At 42.1% G+C, this 21599-nt stretch overlaps 1 protein-coding gene across 1 annotated transcript in view; it reads right to left on the reverse strand.

Annotated features, from left to right (window-relative positions):
• The window catches only part of MDGA2 (MAM domain containing glycosylphosphatidylinositol anchor 2), a 327024-nt gene that overhangs the window by 6687 nt on the left and 298738 nt on the right, over window positions 1-21599 (reverse strand). The window contains exons 12-15 of the mRNA XM_082761709.1: window positions 14506-14526; window positions 8342-8497; window positions 7175-7333; window positions 286-416 (exon numbers count right to left, since the gene is read on the reverse strand). Of these exons, the coding sequence (XP_082617835.1) occupies window positions 286-416; window positions 7175-7333; window positions 8342-8497; window positions 14506-14526 (467 nt within the window). The remainder of the gene's footprint in view (window positions 1-285; window positions 417-7174; window positions 7334-8341; window positions 8498-14505; window positions 14527-21599) is intronic.

Genomic DNA, 21599 nt, shown 5'->3' on the forward strand with positions numbered 1-21599 from the left:
AAAACCGAATGGCATTTCCTCTCCTAGGAAATAGCTGCTGCTCTGCCATTGAAGTGTGCATTATTAAGCTCTGTGGTGCTCACCTATTTGCAGCAAGGAAGGCAATTATCTGTCCATACAGCAGCTTTCAGAGCTGAAATGACACTGTGAAATCCTGTCTCAGAAGGCAAGGGTCACCGTACGCCTGCCCCATTTGTGATGTCCCCCTCCACGGCAAACCAAATACTCCAGTTTTGGTGCGAGGTGCTGGTGCACCACGAAGCAACACACAGGCCAGTTCCTTACCTGGAATGAAGTCGGGGGGTTTATATTAACGCGGGCTTGGTTCCAGTGCTGGCCCTTATTTCCACTTGAAGACCACAACGGGTTCTCTATTGCGGTCTGTCCTTTCAACCGCAGGTACACATTCAGGCTTCCTGGAAGAGAGGACAACAACTTGAGTGGTTAGGCAGGAACCCGAGTTGGTCAGGCCACGGTGGTGCAAGATGCTGGGCTGGAGAAAGAGGGGTGCTGGGGGGCTCTGCCCTTCTGCAGCATGCAGCCTGGGACAGACCTCTGCAGTGGATGGCAGTGGGCGTGGAAGGGCTCTGGTCTCATATTTGAAAACTTTTAAACTCGGGAAAACCGTGAATTGATCAAGTGAGCTCTCAGCAGAGGATGGCACAGAAACCAGCCAGGGCCCCTAGCAGGCAGAGATGTGCCTCTTGCTCCCAGCAGCTTGGGAAGGACACAGGGCTTCCCAGGGTGAGTGGGCAAAATGAAGTTTTCTATGCTTCAGTGCATTTATAGCCTCCTTACCTGAAGAGAAATAAGCAATGCAATTTCCTTATTAAAAATAATAATATTAAAAAAAAAAAAACACAACACAGAAGTTCTTGCTTGTAAAGACTGCCCAACTTCTTGTTTACTACAACTTCTTGTCCCTGTACATGGTTTAAATAATAGATTTGGCAGGATCAATGGCACTCTATCTTAGAAATAGATGTTAGAAATAGATGTTATGTCCTTTTTGCCATTATGAAGGACATTATGCCATTTTTGAAGGGCAAGACAACCCAAGACAATCCTCTCAGTTCAAGTACCTCAGGAAAACTGCCCCTCATCATGGAAAAAAACCACAAACCACAGCCCAGGGTCTTTCCCCACTGCTGACCACTAAGTTACTGGTTCCAGCACAGGCACTGTCTGCAACAAGGAACAGAAGCTGCCTGCATTCAGCACCCTTCTGCACAGTGCCCGTCTCCCTGGCTCCACTCTCGGCCTTAGACCATGAACATACACCAGACTGTCTTGGTGCACCAGCATCGATGTGACTGAGCGGTCACTCAGTCATTCATGGTTTGGAGATTTCATTCCCTCTTGCTCCCCTCTTTGCCTGCAGGTGCGTGGGGCAGCGCTGTCTGTACGATGCAAACCACCACGTCTGCCTCCATTTAAGAATGTTCAGCCAAGTTCACGCAGGACCACGTTTTTCAGGGTGTTAGGACTGGCAGCTGGGAAGCTGATACAAATTACATTTGCAATGAGACTTCTCAGATCTGAGGCAGCTGCACGGTGACTCAGCTCTTGCTAATAAAAAGTGCTTATTTCTAGCAATAGCAGAGCTCAGTGCCTTGAAGAACATAAGGCTAAATGGGTAATGGAGCAGCAAATATTCTCATCACGGCTATTTCACCAGGGTGCCCAGACTGAGGCCATACATCTTTTTTGAGGGAGGTGGGGAAGTGGTGCTGGCCGAGCAGCCCCGCATCGCCCTCCTGCAGCACTCGGTTTCCAAGTGCAAGGAAGGGTGAAGAAGCAGCACAAAGGAGACCCGGCTTGGATCAGGGATGGTCTGTCTCTGCCTGTATGAACGCTACTGGGTACATCAAAAAGGCCTCAACCTGATGGGGTCTGCAGGAAGGGAACGCTCAGGAGAATCTCCTGGTGTCACCTTGCAGCCCACCCAGCAGTAACACGGCAGCAGGCAGCTGCTCAGCCCTTAGCCCCTCTGAAACAGCAGCTCTGGGGTGAGGTCTGCGCCTTTCAGCCAGCACAGCTCTCCCTTCCTCCCTATTTGCTTCTCCCCAAACATTTTCAGCAACTGTGCTGGGTCCAAGGTATGAGACAAGGCAGTCTTAGACAAGACTACCTGACGTTACAAAATAGCAGCATATTTAAAGTTGTTTTTCATAAAGACAAAAAACAACGCCGATATCAAACAAGGGATGAATAGCTGGTAATTATTTCACCCATTTGTGCAGGCTGATACAGCGCATGCTGCAGGCCTGTGTGGAATAACTAAATAATTTAGGCAAGGAAAGCATGTAATTCCATCACTGCTGAGCTTACAGAGATTTAAGATTGTTCACAGCACACTCAGTCTCTCTGTGGCACATAATTTCTTGAAATTAATAGCAGGATGATAGCAGTCTTACTTAAAACATGAAATAACCGTTCCTGCTCCAGCCTCGTTCAGCTGCTGCTCAGCACCTGGGTTAGTTTGTAGGCAGGTGCCTGTCCCTCACGGGCAGATAAATGTCCACACCTGCCCAAAATGCAGCCAAAAGCTCAATCAGTGACACCTGCACCAAATGCCCTGCCTTGAAATGCATCATTTTCTGCCAGTAAGGCTTCAGAAAAGTTCTATGCCTTTGTAAAAGTGATGCTGTGGAGGAGGATGGGTTGGCTGCATGGCTCGCAGTGAGGTGTGCCCAGCAGGAATTCACCTGCAGCGACACAACCATCCCAGACAAAGGTGTGAGAGAGGGACTTGTGAGTAGGGGAGCACCACAGTGGGCAGGAATAGCAGCTGTGAATCAAGGCCTGAAGTTTATTTTCTGACAGTGCCCTGCCAAGGGAGGGCAGGGTGCCCCGGAGACATCGCTGGCTGCAGCACAGTGGTGGTGGTGGTTTGAGCGCTCCCCGGCACGGTGCAGGCAGTGTTCACAGGGGGCTCTGACAGCGCGTTTGGCTGTGCCTCTCATTTTGTGATGGCTCTCTAATGATAAGAAAAGTGACTGTTCTCAGAGTGTCAATTAGAAACGCTTCATTTTGGGACATAGATGGAAAAATCAGAAATACAGATTGCTTAAAAAAAGATAGTGACAAGTCTAATGGAGCTACAACCTCTTTCTGTCTCAACATAGAGACACAGTGAGAACAGTGACTTCATTTTCTTCTTCCCCAACAATGGCTTTTTTTTTCCCCTGCAAATCAAGTATTGGGATTCTCTCTTTTTTTTTTTTTTTTTTTTTTTTTTTTTTTATGCTTAAAGTAATCTATCTGCTCCTTTTGAAACATGTGCAGGAAAGCACAGGCACTTTTCTTGGCTTTCAGCACCCTCAGAGCTAGCTGTGTGAGATCTGTCAGGAATTAAACTCTGACTTGTGAGCAAGAGACATCCATTTCAGGTAAAGAAACACTTTATCGTTCTGAATCTAACTGCCATGGCATGGGATGTAGGTCCCTGTTTATCTCGTCAGAGCTGTGCTATAGCATCAGTGCTAATCTCAGATCTGTGCTCTGCTCCTGCAAAGCCTCCCAAGTACCTCTCCTGATTGCTACAGAAATTTTCAGCCTCTTTTCCAGAGACACCGAAGACCTGAACAGCAGGCAGAGAAGCTGAGCTGGCTAAACTGGTAGGCTGTTTTGTTTTTTCAATGTCATGCAACAGCCATATTCTCAAATTGATGGCATTGGGGTCACTCCTTTAAGAACAGAGGATGAAGCATCTCTTCCCCTAAATCTCCAAAATCAGTCTGCACCAGCATCAGAGCATTGTTCCAGGCTGCTTCTCCATTTTATTTGGGATCCTTGAAATCCCTTCTGGAAATGCAGAAACATTCTGATGAGCACAGACACTGCTTTGGAAACAAAGCACTTTACTCCTGAGACACGGTAATAATAACCCTAGTACTGCTTTGAAACCTTACAGATACTGTTAACAAGGGATAATAAAGCAACCCAGTGGAAATGCTGACTTGCAGCACCAAAGTCTGTTGAACAATGCTTCAGCACTATGGATGAAAAAACAAAGGTTAATGGCCTCATATCTTCTCTGAACAGCTGGGCCATAGGTACAAGGGAGGAATAGGCTAGCATTTATTTAAGCCAAATTCCCCTGCAAGACATTCCAATTTTGAGTGAAAGTCAGGTCAAGAATCAGCAGCTCAAGGTTACTCAAAAGAGAGACACTTCAGCACAGAGATCATCTATGAGGTCTCAGCTGGCAGCTCCTATCCCACTCCTGTGAAGAAATGAAGGAGCTGGCAGAGCGTAGTGCAGGCCATAGCTGCCCCCACTGGCAGGGCTTGTTCCCACATGGGGATGTGAAGAACCTTCTGCATGTTGGTTGCAAATGCCAGAACAGCAGTGAAGGTCAAGGCTTACAACAGTTCGTGATAAGACAGTCAGTCTGGCTTAGTAATCACATTTAGAATGATCCACAGGGGATTAATCCCTAATAAAATGGCACTCCTCTGAAAAAAAAATAATTATCAATTAAATTTTTCACATAGAATCACAGGATCTTTGAGGTTGGAGGCTCTTCTGGAGACTGTCCCTGCTTGACAGTCTCCTCCAAGCCCCTGCTTGATCAGTTATAGCAGAATGCCCAGGAATGTGTCCCATCCAATTTTGGATATCACCAAGGACTCAGTAACCTCACTAGACAATCTGTGCCCGGTTTGACCACTTTCGTAGTAAATATATATAAATACATGTTAGTTAATATATATATATATATATACCCCTATCTATTATGAGTGGTCAGCTTGGTGCCTGCCAAGACCCCAGGTCCTTTGGACATTCGGAATTAATCAGGGCTCACAGATAGGAAAAGGTATGTAACAGACGCATAGTGCGATATCAGTTGGAAGCAACCACTGGAGATCATTCATTTATTTGACCTCATTGCAGCACTAACTTTGTCAGGTTCTTTTGGACATGTTCATTTGGAATACATTTTAGCCTCTTTTGACAACATGATGCAGAATAGGAAGAGAATTTAGAGTAGAAATACATGGAGTTATACAGGATGTTTAAAATACTTGGGGTCACAAAATACTTGTGGGCATAGATTATTTCCACAGTCAGAAGGTGAGCACAAGAAGGCTGAAGGTGAGTTCAGAAGAGTAAGCTGTTTGCATGAATTTTCAGCTTTAAAGTAGCTGTTCAAAATATGATCAGAATCAACCATAGGCCAAACTTTCACCAGAATAAAAAGAAACCTTAGCTACAAAACTTTGAAGAGCAGAGATATTAAAAGAGAAGCTAAACAATGTGCTGCTATGGAAAATGTATCTTCTAAATGAAGGTTATCAAATATACATCATCTGAAACACTGATTGAGTTTGATTCGCCTGGGCAAATCATTGTGCTATAATAACCCTTTCCCTAACCCAAAGTAATTTCTAAGACCACAAACCTTCAAAAACTCATTCAAGCAGTTACCTCATCAATGTGACAATTCCTAAAATAACCATGTGCTTAAATCACTGAAGTCTAAGAATATCATCACTCATGAGGTTTTTCTTTTCTCTTTAGATTTTTACTATCCTCATAAAAATTTAGGTGATAGAGTTCATATCTGGGGAATTGAATGATATATATTTGCTGATTTCATAAATTATTTCTTGTATGCATTTTGCATTTTCATGTGCTTCAAACCATTTGGTCATTATGACGAGCTACAATGTAGAATTTAGTGAGCGCGTATGTGCCTGCATTTAAACACGTGGCTGATGCAATTAATTTATTATTTTTCTGTCATGTACAAAGCTGTTCAAAAAAAGATCGCTTTGAACATTAGCTAAAATGATGGTGTCTATATTTTTTAATGTTAAAGAATAGAAGTGATATTGAGCAATTTTGTTTTTTGACAAGTAGGTGTCCACAGCACCATGAACAAGTCCTTTGTAAGTGATCACTAATCATCATTGCCACCATCTTCACCTGTGGGTCAGCTCCTTCGTCAGATGATATTATAAATATCAATTCAAGTAATTACACAGAAAAGGGCAATTTCAGCAAAAAAGCTAAGGTCATACACTTACAGAAAAGGTAGCCAAGGAAAAAGAACAAAATTGCAGCAGAGGTCACAGTTTTGAGGGCAGGTGTCAGCCTCAATGGCTGTTTTTCTTACACTATTTCTGAACTTAGAGGTATTCCAGAAAAACTCTTTGACCCCTGATGTTCATAATTTTGCTCTTCACTGTCCTGCACCAGAAGCAGATCATTTTATATATTTTTTTCACTTAGCATGACATGGCTCCATTAGTTCCTTCAAACACCCAGGCAAGTTCCTATTGCAATGCAGAGTGAGAAGAATTACGCCGGGGGCTGCGTGCAAGCGCTCAGCAGTGCAGAGACACCCAACAAAACTATGTGAATGTGTTTGCTCTATTTATAACCTGAACCCTGCCTGCAGGCAGGCGAAGGTTTCCCCAGGCGACCACCAGAATGCACTATGAGAATGTGCTTGCCCTTGAAAATATATATAAAAATACATCAAGTCGGGTCAGACTGGCAAAGGAAAGCCTCTCGACACACTGGTAAGCACCGAGAACTCCACAGGGATTTAAAGGATTTAGAAAAATTGGCTCTGGCTTATAGTTTAATATTTTCCCACACCTTTTATTTTTACACTATGTGAAGTAATTAAATGTCTGTGTTAAAAGGGCTAGGACTAAAAATAGACCTAAAGATACACATTGCAAAGATAGACTCCCCCAGCTTTTGAACGAATTGCTCAGGACTTCCCTGGCGGAGCCACATGCTGCCACATGGCACAGGCTGTGCTGCTACAGCTGCCCACACAGAAAGGTTGCTGCTAACTGCTTCACCCCAAATCTAGCAAGGAGTGGGTCAAAACACCATGACCAGGCAAAACACTCAAAACCAGGCAAAGCATTTGCAAGAATCACCTTCTTTTTTTTTCACACTTTAAATTTCCCCTGCTCAATCCTCCACGCCTACAAGATGTGCTCTTGTCAACCATAAGCAGGGCTCCTGCTAGCATGCTGATTAGTGGGAAAACATTTTGTGGCCATAAGGATGTTATCAGGAGCCTCTCTTGCCAGCCCTTGTTACAGCTAGTTTTGGCAGTCCTCCTGTGTTTTTCTTTAACATAGCTGGACTTTTCTGCTGCTATTTCTCCCGGAGTGATAAGACAAGGTCATTGGCTTTCTCCTACCTATGTGCTGTCCATACATGTGGTAGTAGAAGCTGAAACAGTAGGCTGTGTTCGTAGCTCCGTAAGGATTCTTTGGAGCAACGCTGAAAACGGGACTGACAAGTCTGGCCTTTTCTCCTTCCAGCCTGGGGCGTGATGTTTCGATGTACATGTAGAAACCTGGGGGAATTAAAATTGTTAAGTTGCAGTCTTAAAAATCTAACACATACACATGCAGGAAGACACCGGGACTATCAGGTATCTTGATTAATTTTTCACATTCATCTGACATCACCATGGTCTCCAGGCCATGATTGTTCTGCATTAAGCCCACGTGTTTCCCACAGCTGCTTCAAAGTTGTTTTCTACCAAGAGTAAAATCAGGGCTAGCAGGTCAGTTCTCATAAACAACTTAAAATCGATACAAGATTGTATATGCACAAGAAAAGAAAAAAATCTTTATGATGGGGTTCAGACTTCAGGCTCAAGGTTGCAGTTTGTTCCTATAAACAGCGAGAAGGGAGGACACTTAAAATAAGGTAAAAAAATCTTTCAATGAACATTTGGAAGTGTCCATGTCAATTCTAGTTCAAAAGCTCACAAGGAGACACATTAATTTATTCTGATCTGGTCTGTGCCAACAACAGAGAGAGTTTTTACTTAATCCAACCAAGCAAATACAAAGCAGTATGATTTTTCCCCATTGGTAATAGAGGGGCAGGAGGCATACAATGAAATAGCATGAGTTATTGCAGCGCTTGATGAATTCAGCACAGTATGTCTGACTTTTGAAATGAAAATATATACTGCAGTCAAGATGGCACACTTCTGTTAACAGGGGGAGCAGATTGAAAATTACATGTTTAGCAACACCCAAACTAAAAATGGGGCAAAAAGCTCATTGTGAGTGTCCAAGTTAGAATTGAAATGACATAAACCAGAAGAATATTTCAAGATGTGCTAGAATATTTCCCCACCAGACTGCAACATGAAAGCCATCGCTTTGAAAATGGGACAATAGAAACAATGAAAGATGCTTAATGGCATTGTTAGTGAATTCCACTTAGGGACCAGTCACATACCTCAGCACTGGCAGTTTCTTTTAGAAGTCCTTGAAGTATGAGCATTCTTGATATGATTAGGAAAATGGCCATAGCTTTTGGGACCAGGCACAGCTCTGGAGCTTACCTTCCTTGGAGCCAGTCCGATCTGCGTTTGGCCCAGTGTTGGGGGTATATTTTGTGTCTCTAGTGGCAGTGCTTTGCTTTGTCCAGTCAAAATTGTCTGTATCGTCTTGAGTGAAAAGGCAAATGTTACCGTCCTCAAAGCCACAGTGGAACTCTCCTGCCAACACAGCAAACGAGCAGAAATGTAATGGTGAAAATTATTAAAGGTGTGTTTGTAAAATCACTTGTCAATCAGAATGGACGTGTTGTAGGATGATGCTCATTAGCAGTACCAGAAATAGATGTACATCTGTTTTACATCATTCTCTAGTGCTGAGTGTATGTTTTCTTTCAAGTGACCCCAATACAAAATAAAAAATAAAAAATCAGTCATCAATTTGTCTTAGTGTTACTTGAAATTATATTCAAGTCTTATTGTATAGATTCTTCTCACATATTCAGGTGTAATAGCTCGTAGAGACATTGTCTCTTCTTCTGCTAGGATTTCTAAAAAGCTTGGAAGGACAAACTTCATAAAATATGAAGTATGGGGAAAAATTAAGAAGTGGGTTATTTTGGCTAGGGATGTTAAGGAAAAGTGGAAAACAACCTTTCAAAAGGAAAAATGTGGCCTCCAAGTGACCTCTGTTACATTTTTGTCAGTTTTCAGAAGGGATGGAAAGCAAAGAATGGCTAAAATGAGAGGAAAGGGGATTTAGAGTAGAAAGATTTTAGAAAATCTTTCTAAAAAAAAGCAAAGTGAATGAATTGCTCAGGATGAGCATTGAGTCCTCAGCACTGAATTATAATTATCAATTAGAGAAATGTCTGGGAGGAAGGCTGAGGTCTATCTGAACCTGTACGAGCCGGATAAGTGATTGTATCATCTCCTGAGGACATCTCCTAGCCTGTTCACTAAGATCTCTGTTGTCTTGAGGACAAGTTCTAAAAGCCTCCAAAGAAAAAGTAACATCAACAAAAACCTGCCAAGAACCCCAGACAGGGTTACTGGGACCCTCTGTGTTGTGAAACAGGTCTGTAAGACTCACCATTCCTGTGATCCTACCTGCCAGGTTAAAATGGGATAGGAAAGTCCCATCATCTGGCATTTAGGAACCAAACACATCAAACTTCAAGGTTCAGTTTTCATCTCAGAACAGAATAAGGCCCCATGTAGAAAAATGTGCAAAAGCTTAATTTTATGCACATGAACAGTTCCTGCTGAGTTTACTCTTCCAGCAAAGGCAATTGATTTATCTGAGAAAACAAGCAAATCTCTCTTCTCTAGGGAGAATGCAGCTGTCTGCATACTGTGTCAGCTACAGCCTTCTTTATAGGGGTGCAATTTATATTCATTGTTATGAGGAACTCTAACACCAGGCGTCATGGGATTATTCATCTGTGTTAAATTGAGAAGGTGTATAAATGTTTGCAGGTTTGGGGTTTCAGTAAACCATAAATCCACTTAAGCCACTGGAGCTTCACTGCAAATCAGTGAAGACAGAGGGACCTGGGCTTAGCTTGGATACTGCTAAGCAAGGATGCTGCTCTGAAGCTTGTTTAAAGTCATATAACACTGCAGACTGAAAAAGCAGGCTTGGAAATTCAACCCAAACCACCAGGTGCATTAGGAGAGCTTTCCAACTCTTCCTCATTCTGACTCTGCTGATGCAGAGCAACACAAACTTCCCACTCCATGGCAGTCAGCATAAGGCATTGCTCCATAAAAACAGGCTATCACGGAAATGCAGTGCACAGAAACTTTCCGTGCCCATTAGCACCTCAAGCAGATTGACTTGATTTCTCAATAAATCCATCATCTTTATTAGATCCTTCAGGAGAAATAATTTCCTAAGGCGCAATTCCTTAACTGGCAGAAGCGACTGAAAACCATCAACACAATGAGGAGCTCATTTCAGGACCTTGTCCCACGGTCTGATTCTGGAAGTAGTGCCTTCCAAATCCTGAATTCTGAATGATGAAGTGGCAATAGACAAAATCATTCAATACAGGAGCACCACCATAAGCATTGCAGAGAAGAAATACAGAGAGGTTCTTCCTGAGAGATGAGCATATCACAGAGTAAGGCCACAATGAACACCTGTGCATCCAAATTGCATCCCAAATCCTTCAAGAGGGAAGCATTTGAGTGGATGGAGATCAACACCTCTGTCTTTGTCCCTATGACCAGGAAGAGAGTGCAAAGACCCTGATGAAGCTCTTGAAAGACGCAAGGACACGAGTGAAGCACTCTGAGCAAAATGCCAGCTGTGCCTCTCATCTCCAACAATGCCTTTTACATGCTGCGAGCTCTGAACTGCTGGGTTTACTCTATCTTCTGTACACTGGGCTACCAACTCCACTTACCTACACCCTTCCTACATCACGAAAGGTGATGTTTCTGCACAGCGAGATAGAATTAAAGGGCAAAAAAGTAACTGAAGGAGAAAAACACTGACTACCATATGCAGTCCTGCAGCAAAATGGATAAAGAAAAGCATTTCCCGCTACTCAGCAGTTTCTACCACTGCCCCTCCAGTACCTTAAAAGCTGCATTTCCATGTCACACCATGCCCTCAGAGCTTCATTAAGAAATTCCACATCAGCAGAACAAAAGACTTTTCTTTGAGTGAAAAAAATAAAAAATAAATTAAAAAAATAAATCAGGCCAGATGAAGGAAGGCAAGTAAAAGTTTGCCATTTATCTGTTATGAAAACACTGCTTTCCCACGGGACTCTGCCATTTGCAATACATTGGAAAAGGTTAGTGCTAAATATTCTTGTCAGTGAACACTTCATAAAAAATAAGAGATGAATAAAAATGGGAAATAGTTCCCCAGGATTAGTTCGGTAATTTCCCTATGCAAGAAATTGGGGCATTTAAATAGACCTGGATGGTCCTGACCTGTTCACTAAAGAGGCACACCAAGAGCAAGAGGAACAGATGCTCTTCCCCAGGGACCCATGGGTGCTCCAGCTCATGACACTGCTCAGACCACTGTGGGTTGCTGAAAGCACCAATGATAGCACCAATTACCATTAAAGAAAGTGGTGAATTTTTGTCAAAGCACATGCCAGCGCAGGTTATTGCCAATTAGGACAAAATCTGAAAGTCTTCTCAAGGTGAAAGGCCCTTTATTGTGGCATGAACTCGTGTTCCATAAAATTCAAGTTGAATATGACTCTTTAACATCTAATCTCTTCTATTATTCAAGTGTAACATCCAGTTGCACTAATTCATATGAAATTCTTAAACATTTACATTAAATGTTTTCTATTATACGTTACAAAAAAAAAAAAAAAAAGCAGTTCTAAGGCTACATCTCAACATCATTCAATGCTACTTGCTTTTGTATTGCAGAAATCTCATAGAAAGGACTGCCCTATGCAATGTGATTATTCCAGACTTTAAGCAGCAAGGTGTGACTTCAGTTTCCAATACAGATATCTTGTCCCAGCTGAATACAGCACTTACTCTTCATTCATGGTGGTGTAAATAGAAATAGAATTCAGCCCAATAGGTTTGGAAAAGAAACAATCTGATTGACGTTATATAATATATATATAAATCCTCATTCATTCTGTATTTTCAGTGAAATAAAATGAGATTGTAAAAAGCCTGGATAAAGATGAGATTGGATTTGTAAGGGGAGACAGAGCCTCTCTTCTCCAGCTTACTGGTTTGAACCCATTTGCAGATTTCTTCCCCATCAAAGGATTTCACTCAAGATGTCTTTGGGGAAAAAAAGCAAGCCTTCATGATTTTTCCATCTCTTTGGTCATCTGAAAGAAATGACACTGGGTGCACAACAGCTCCTGGTGGGCAAACTTTCCCATTACTGGCAGTGCACAGAGAGGCAGACTCAACAAGCAGACGAAGGAAATGGTGGTCAGGCTGTCAGAAGTCTCCCTCCTCTGAGCTAACTCAGTTCCTATCTCAAAGGCGCTTTGGATGCCACCTGCACTGTGCCATGTGCCTACCAGAGCTGCGGCTCGTAAGTGTGCAACAGAGACATTTTGAAAACGAGACAATTTCAGATCTTAAAATCATGGAAGATAATAGTGCGAAGCACTTGGGACTGCAATGCTTTTCTTTCTTAACATCGCAGAGTATATATTTAATATATTAATTAGCACGGGCCTCATCTCCTGCTCATTTAAGAGAATGGGATTGGTTCCTTCAGCTCCTGTGAGCTTTGAATTGAGCCCTGATTAATTATTAATGCATCGCACAAGATCTTCAGCAAATAAGTTTAAAATTTACAGTAAGGCTTAGCTATCTGTGTGAGAAACAGAGAGGGGGTGCTCGCACGGCCCAGTGCTGCCTTCCTGCCTGTCTGTGGCTGCACGATACCAGCACTAACTGCTAGCCCACTCCCTTTACAAGGGAATTTTCTGCATACGTGATTAAAAGCAAGAATAATGGCAGAGTACGTTCCCACAGACAGAATATGCACTCACTACGTGCATATCGTGGAAATAAATCATGAAGTGGACAGACGGGGAGACTTAGAAATAAGTTGGTTTCACACGCTGCAGCTCCAGCCCAGTCTCCTGTCTGCGATATTGGCAGGGATTTGGTGCCTGTGGATTAAACGTGTGGGATCCAGCTGTACCACGAGTCACTTCTCCCCTGCAATATCCCCGTGCTCCCGAGCAGCAGCACATTAGCAGGGACGTAGTTAGAGCCTGCACTTGCAATCATGCCTGTGGAGCTGCCTCCTGCGAATTTCTCTCAGCACTTTCACACCCTCGTCACACCTTTGGTCTCCACATTTCTCTGTGCAAATGAGGTCCATGATTCATGTATGCACTGCATGAAAAAAAACAACAGTCTTCTTTTTGTTTTAAAGCTGTGGATGAGCTCCTGACTACATCCAAATAATTCATTCAGAATGACGGAGCAGGGAAGGTTGGAAGGGACTTCGGGAGGTCATTGGGTCCAGCCCCACTGCTCAAGCAGAGATACCTTAAGAAGTGCAAATGCAGTTCTCAGGCAAGGATAAATGGACTTGGAAAATTTCAGAAACTTACTTTTCTTTTGACGTTTTAACATGCCCGGCGAGGATCAGACACAGATCCTACTCAGTACTCGAACAGTCAGGCATTTAGCTACTTCTGTGACCACACTGTAGCTTCACCCACACATACTGAGCTGCCGTGCCCCAGAAATGGAGTTTATTTTTAGAATATTATTTTTTTCCTTTAGATGGACCGTTTGGGGTAAGGAGAAAGAAAGATGATCTAGATGATCAGGGTGGACAATGCAATCCATGGGACACAACCCAAAGTGCAGTCATTACAGAATCACAGAATTTTCTAGGTTGGAAGAGACCTCAAGATCATCGAGTCCAACCTCTGACCTAACGCTAACAGTCCCCACTAAACCATTTCCCTAAGCTCTACATCTAAATGTCTTTTGAAGACTTCCAGGGATGGTGACTCCACCACTTCCCTGGGCAGCCTGTTCCAGTGCCTCACAACCCTTTCAGTGAAGAAGTTCTTCCTAACATCTAACCTAAAACTCCCCTGGCTCAACTTAAGCCCATTCCCCCTCGTCCTGTCACCAGGCACGTGGGAGAACAGGCCAACCCCCACCTCGCTACAGCCTCCCTTGAGGTACCTAAAAAGAGCGATAAGGTCACCCCTGAGCCTCCTCTTCTCCAGGCTGAACAAGCCCAGCTCCCTCAGCCGCTCCTCGTAGGACTTGTTCTCCAGGCCCCTCACCAGCTTCGTCGCCCTTCTCTGCACCCGCTCAAGCACCTCGATGTCCTTCTTGTAGCGAGGGGCCCAAAACTGAACACAGTACTCGAGGTGCGGCCTCACCAGAGCTGAGTACAGGGGGACGATCACCTCCCTAGCCCTGCTGGTCACACCGTTCCTGATACAAGCCAGGATGCCGTTGGCCTTCTTGGCCACCTGAGCACACTGCTGGCTCATATTCAGCCGACTATCCACCATCACTCCCAGGTCCTTCTCTGCCTGGCAGCTCTCCAACCATTCCTCTCCCAGCCTGTAGCTCTGCTTGGGGTTATTGCGCCCCAGGTGCAGGACCCGGCACTTGGCCTTGTTGAACTTCATGCAGTTGACAATTGGCATTTACTTCTTAACTGCAAGGGACAACAAGTGCAACGACAGTTCTCCATATGGAAAACAAAAATCTAAAAAAGATAAAGAAATACTTACGTAGGTGTGGATTTACTGGAGCTGGAAGACAGAGAAAAAACAAAATTAGTACAAAGGGGAAATTGTCGTTCATCAACACACATATTATCCTAAATTTCCCACAGATCATTCTTCTCCCCCAGATTATGGGTCCCACACTGAGACAGCCAGCAAAACCAATTCCTTCCTTTTGGAGCACATTTTGTAGCTCAGTGACGAGCTGAAGGCAGTGGCTGCAGTGAGAAAAGCCTCCCTCATCCATGGTGTGTATGCTCCATCACTAGCACCTGCAGCTTGGGGTGCTGTAATTAAGCATCTAAAATAGATTATTAGCACAGGTACTGTAAGGAAGAGGACGGCTGCATAGCAAAACTCCAGGGTGATGCCTTTGTATACGAAACCAGCAAAACCTGCAGAAAGAACAAATTCAGCAGAAGCGAAGGTTCTGCATCAGGCCTTACTCAACATCTGGTTTTATCAGTGTTCATGAATATGTAACACAATGAACTATTCTTCTATTAAATAAAAGTACTATTCCTCAGTTTAAGATGTCTTCAGAACCAGACAGCACTTGCATTCTTCTCAGAAATGACAATTTTCTTTTTAAACAGCAGGAAACGAGCATAGTAAGTTTATGAGAATATGTTTGATATCATTAGACCAAGAGACACAACTAAGTGAAAGATACGCAAGCCCTCTGCCTCATAAATCCTTTTATACCAGGGAATATATTTTAAGGAAATTTTAGAAGAGAAGGGAACTTGAAGGCCTTTGGTGTCCTCACGGGCTGCCAATCCATGGCCACCCCTCACCTCAGGAGGCATCAAAACCAATTTTCCAACACTGCAAAGAAGCCTTGAGATAATATTGCTGAAAAATATTTTGTCTGTTCTTTTATGGGTCTGTGCAATGCCTCGTGTGACTTGGCAGGACTACTGGGTACTGGGAATCTTTGGGACAGCTGATAAAACTTGCACTTTTGTCTGATAGACCCTCAGCAAAATCAGAACCCTCTGAATTCAAAATTCCTTAATATTTTAGTTCACCTAACAGACAAGGGATGAAACAAGATGAAAGTCAAACCTCAGCTGTGCCTACAGATATTTTAAATATGGGATTGGCTAGCAAAGGTTGGGTCCAGAATAATCTGTACAATGCTAAACTGGAAATCAGCTCTGAAGGAAAAATGAAAATCTCCAGTCCTGTGCTACCCCTTTGCAGAAAGGTAAATTTGAGGACAAGTGACTTAGGAAACAAGAGCCCTTCTTCTGCAAGTTCTCATGCATAGGAGAAACAGCAGGATGCTAAGCCCACAGGTGGAATGTTATTGACAGAAAAAATTAAATTAAATTTTATCTCCAAATCCTGTGTACATCTGGTAATGCCAGATTTCTGTGTAAAGGTTGCTCCATGTCTTGCTGCCATTCCCAGGCTGCATTCAGAGTCACGAACTCTTGGTTTCTGACCCCAGCCGTGGATTCTACTTAGCTCTAGATTCAATCTGAAGTTTTTAAAACAGCTCTAAATTAGCAACTCTGCCATCTTATCTTGCTTCACTAAAACAAATGAACAGTGATTTGTCCCAGTGCAATTTTCTTAAGAAACTTAGTCATTACATTATATTAGATAACCTCATAGCTTTTACGAACAAATTACCTTTCATTCTCCAAGAAACATTCATTTTGTGAGCTTCTTGAGTGATTGAACTTGGAATTAGCTGAAATTGCTGGAAACTACATTTACTGATGCTTGCTTTGTAACTAAACGTACGGGCTTTTATGGAAACTATCATCAGTGTGTAACCTTGAGTCACACTATTCTGATTGTTCACAGCAGAGCAAAAAGGGCTTCTTGCCAAGCTCGCTGCAGTTCAAACTGATTGACAAAAGCAGAAAAACAAATTAAAGCAGTTAGGCTGAACTTGCTTACCTAACATCATAAACTGGAAAACAAAAGAAAACAAAACAAAAAAAAACAGAAAGCCCACTCCTCTCAGTAAGACAGTGAGCTGCTCTAAGGCAAGGTGGAATGGCTCTAGGTCTCTGCCACCAGGTAAGACTGTTGTGTGCACATCACACAGACAGCAGCTTAAATTAGCCATAAATTAATGGATGACTGATGGAGTAAATTCCCAAGGTTGAGTTTGAATTGTCGAGGAAGTCTTTGCACCTCAGAGGGCTATCACTGCTCTGCTCCGCTGGTCCTCACTCGTGCTGGGGGAAGGTTTTACTGATGGAGAAGGTATTATTCAGGAGGATAACAAAGTGTAATAAAGTATTTGAGCTTGGGCAGAGCCAAAATGGGTTATCCCTTAATCTCCCTCACTATTCCCCAGCATTCAGGGAATAAAACCCACTGGAATTTCAGCTCGTTGGATGATTTTACTTTTCAATGATGTGTATACGTGCAGGTGGTGACAGAAAAATGTGGCTGGAACGGTTTCTCTTTAATGCCTGCCCTTCCATTGGGTGTAACTGCATTTATATAAGATAGTTACATTTTCCAGAGATCCTTCCCAACACAGACTCTTGTTCATGTAATTTGTTCAGAGACATTATGCCCCTCCTTTAAAAAAAAACAGCTGCCCACTATACTAACTATGAAAAGCATAAAGCTAGAGGTAAGAAGAAGCATGCTCGATACTCAGCTGCTGCTATCTACCAGTGGACACCGTCTACTTATGGTAATTACAACCAGAACTAAAAGCTTTAATCAAGATCAGGGATCTGTACCTGTAATCACTTGGTCGGCATAGTGGAAAACAATCTTCAGGGTAAACATTGACACTAGGTGGACAAGTCTTTCTTCCTCCCATTAGGGCAACTAACCTAGCATAGTACCTATAAAACAGCCCCATATTTATATCTGTATATACTATAAATCCTTCAATTTATGTATTTGTGTTTTTTTTTTTTTTTTTCCCCAGGACACCGGGTTCCAGAAATATAAGAATAGCAACAACAATAATAGCTGTAAATATAATAGCAAGAATGATATACCCTTTCCATACAGAATCTGGGAAGTTTCCACATGCATATGAAAATAGGCTGGAAGACAAAGCGGTTGGCAACCACCATCTATCTGCCATTTTCTTGAGGGGCTGATTCCACATACCAATAGTAGCAATGCTGGATTTTTGGCTTTTTTTATAGAAATGAGATTAATGTGCTTGTTTACTACTGGTTAACTTTAAAAATATTAAACCACAAGTGCATATCTGAAACAGCGAGTGCTGAGGTTTGATTGGAGTAGCTGGAGGACTTTATTGCCTGTTTGCATCGAACAGGCTGACACAGATTTATGTAAAGTGATGGAGATTATATTTAAACTGTTACTACAAGACTTATCTGTTCTGTACAGCCTTCAAAACACTCATTAGTGCTACTTAAACTGCCCTGTTTGTATTTACTTGGCAGACTGTGTTCACTAGCAGAGTAACATATGCATCTACTAAAGAATTTGTCAAGTGATGTTTGGCTGTAATTATCAATGTCGCTCCAACTGTGATGATTGTTCTTTTCTCCCGTCCTTCCTGTGTGCGGAGGAGAGAATAATTCATGGCAGGCAAGGAACTTCCCTATGAAACGCTTCCACCATGTATAAGTTTTTGATTAATGGGCTTGGACACCAGGGAGTTTTTCTTTTGTATTTACAGCTCTAGCTTGAGATGGCAAGGTACACTGCAAAGAGCTCATTACTGACGTTTTTCCTACTTTCATAGTACTTTGATAGTCTCCTTATTTCAGACATTCAGATGGCTACCAGCGGTCTAGCACACTGGAAGCTCTTATTTTTATATATTAGCATTTTCCTTGTCAATCTCCAGTTGCAGGTTTTAATTTAAAATATGATGTGCTCTGCATGACTTACACAGGAATTAAAAATGACTTCACAGGTAGGACTAACGTGACTTTTGCTATCAGAAAGTTAGACACCTCAACTAAGAATGTCTCTAAAGTCACTGGAGAGATATGGGCATGTCTAAAGGATGGATGAAATCTGGAGAAATCTCCTCTCTGGTAAGGCAGCAACACAACCAAGACACTAGAAATTTCAAGGTGATTCTTACACACTTTAAGACTAGTCTGAGAAATCATTTCTGGGCAGCACCTACCCATGATTGTCATACTACAAACCACAAACTTAAGCTGTCGAAATAACTCTTAGGCAGTTCATGGCCTATCCATTCTGTGCGTGCAGAAAACCGTAGCTCAAGTATAGAAGGGAATGTATTCACTGAAGGCAAAAGACACTGATACCATTTTTAGAAACTCTAATTATCATGTGTCTGATCTGCTTTTCACACTTGCTGCATTTCTTTAAAATGGGGTGAAGTCCTATTAGCTTACTTAAAGTTTGAAAAATTAAGGAGAAGCATGTTTGCAAAGGGGATCCTTACCAACAGTACAATACAAGCCTACATTTTAAAAATAAGCAAAAAGCTTATATACCACTAAAGGTGGTCAAACACTGGCACAGGTTGCCCAGAAATATTGTGGAGTGTCTGTCCTTGGAGATATTTAAGACAGAACTGGATGTGGTCCTGGGCTGTCCTGGGTTACCTGCTCTGAGGAGGGGGTTGGACAGGTTGATATCCACTGATGCCTCCAATCTCAGCAAGTCAGTGACACTGTGAGATGAGAAACTTACATGTTCAAAAAAAAAAAAAGGGATTTCTAAAGCAGCGAGGTGAGAAACATGGTCTGATATAGCTGAAGTCCAGTGTGCTTCTGGAGTATTAATCAAAACTGCACACACATACAAGCTTAAAACTGCATTAAAAATAGGATATGAAGATTCAAATGTTTTTGTTTTTCTCCCTGCTTAAGGTCTCAATTTAAAATAAAAAAAAAAAAAAAAAAGAAACTGTAATGGGAGAAACTGTAAAAAATTATCTTCTCCTTTTAACGAACATTCACATGATATCTTTTATTTTCTGGGTAATGTTTATAATTATTTCTTACATCAATGCTGGCCTGCTGCTGTGCATGCTGCTAGCCCATTAACTGCTTTTCTAAGATTCCAGCATTTCAGATTATAACTATTGGATTTGTACTATAATAATGTATGCGATATCATTATTTTATAGCTGGAACTATAACATCCTTAAAATTAGCTTGGCAATAGCTTGCCGACACTATAATCATTGGATGAATGCTGCGTTAAAATGCATATTTGAAGCACAGAAAGCCTTGGCAATTCTGGAACACCTCTTCAAAGGGAAGTCACTTTAGGTTTACCCTATTGATTAGCATCTGGCGCATGATTTCTTACACTGTGACTTTGTCGACACCAGAGCAATAGCACTGAGCACGGCTCCAGAAGTGTTTCTCCATCTGGGGCACAACGTGATGGCTTCCTCTCTCCGGGCAGCTGGATTTTGCTTTGGTACCCATCAGCACGTTTGAGATGGGATGTTATTCACATCTGTGCTAATGGCGGATTCTAGCAGAAAAAAATCTACTGTAGACAAAATATGCCTTTTATGTGGCATGGGAATGTTCTTTCTGCCAGCCTGGGGCTCAAAATGCTAACGACATAATGTTTCGTTAACAGCTCAAATTCAGTGCCGTTGTGAGATATGGCCAAGACCTCAGTCAACCTCCTGAGACCTGCCAGCGTACAACTGCCACCAAAAAGGAGCAGAAGTGACTGACTGAGCTGAATGTTATTATTATTTTTATTATTATTATTATTATTTACTCCTAGCAGGAGCTGGTCTAATGGCTGGAGTACTGGTCAGTATTTAAGTCACAGGAGAAATTTCAAGGTACACAGGAGAGGACAGTGGTGCAAGCCTACCTATCACAGCCAGCACAGAGACTGGGATTGCTGAAATCCCAAATGTCTGCATGAAGCTTTTGCTCCTGATCACCATCCAGAAGACCTTGGGTCTCCCTCATGTATGTGGGAAGCCCCAAGGAGACCAGCTTCCTTCCACTAAAGCTGGAACATGGACATTCACTTGAGTATAGAGTCCATATGATGAGCAAAGGTCCAATAAGAGTTGCAGCAGATAGATTTAGTAAACAAGTTATTTTAAATCAGTATTTGCTGAGATGAGCTTTGGGAAACACTCTTAGCAAACACTTCACTACAACAGGTAAAACTTAAGATTCATCAATCACCATTGTTAGCAGATCTGGCATTAAGTGAAATGTGCAACTGTGTTATTTAGAATTTGTATTTGAGGTTGTTTAATGTAATTTGTTCCCTTGATACTTGCATCACTGCACTGTGATGTCTTCAACAGAACTACCTTCTCTCTAAGGTATGTCTTGTCCTTCCACTGTAATTTTTACAAATGAGAAACAAAAAAGTAATTCAGTTATTCCTTAAATAATTGCTCTCAGAAAGGTATTTTTAGTTATTTTTAGAGCTCGAGGAATTAATTCCTCATAATGCTGTGAGACTGAATGGAATCACAGAATCATTTAGGTTAGAAAACACCTCTAAAATCATCAAGTCCAACCATTAACCTAACACTGCCAAGTCTACCACTACTACACATCCCTGAGCACCACAGCTACACGTTTTTTAAATACCTCCAGGGATGGTGACTCAACCACTTCCCTGGGCAGCCTGTTCCAATACCTCACAGCCCTTTCAGTGAAGATTTTTTTCCTAATATCCAACTCAAATCTCTCCTGGTGTGACTCATAGCCATTTCCTAAGGATGGAAGGAGTATTATATCTTTCCTGTTAAAGTGGATAAATCCTTCTCATGAAAAACTTCTGCAGGAAAATACAGAAACACCCTTTTCTGCTTGCATCAAGCTAGGAATAGTCTTTTTGTTTTAATCATTCACATTCAAATATAAATTTCTCAAAACATACTGATTCTGACAAAAAAATAGTATTTAGATAATATCAAAACACCAATTTGACACCTTCAGAATAGCGCTTGTTTTGTAGATTTTTTCTTCAAAAACTCATTGCCCTACCAAGTGTTCAGAGCAAAAATAAACTCCTCAATGAGAACAATTTCACGAAGATAACATTAATTTGCTATATTTTTACGTTTATATTATAGAAACTGACATGATTTTGGCAATTTTGGCAAAAACTACTGGACTGACAATTCATACACACCGTGCAACACAATGCAGCAGTAG

The sequence above is a fragment of the Aythya marila genome, assembly GCF_965140915.1.
Source record: "Aythya marila genome assembly, chromosome: 5".
Classification (NCBI taxonomy): Eukaryota; Metazoa; Chordata; class Aves; order Anseriformes; family Anatidae; genus Aythya; species Aythya marila.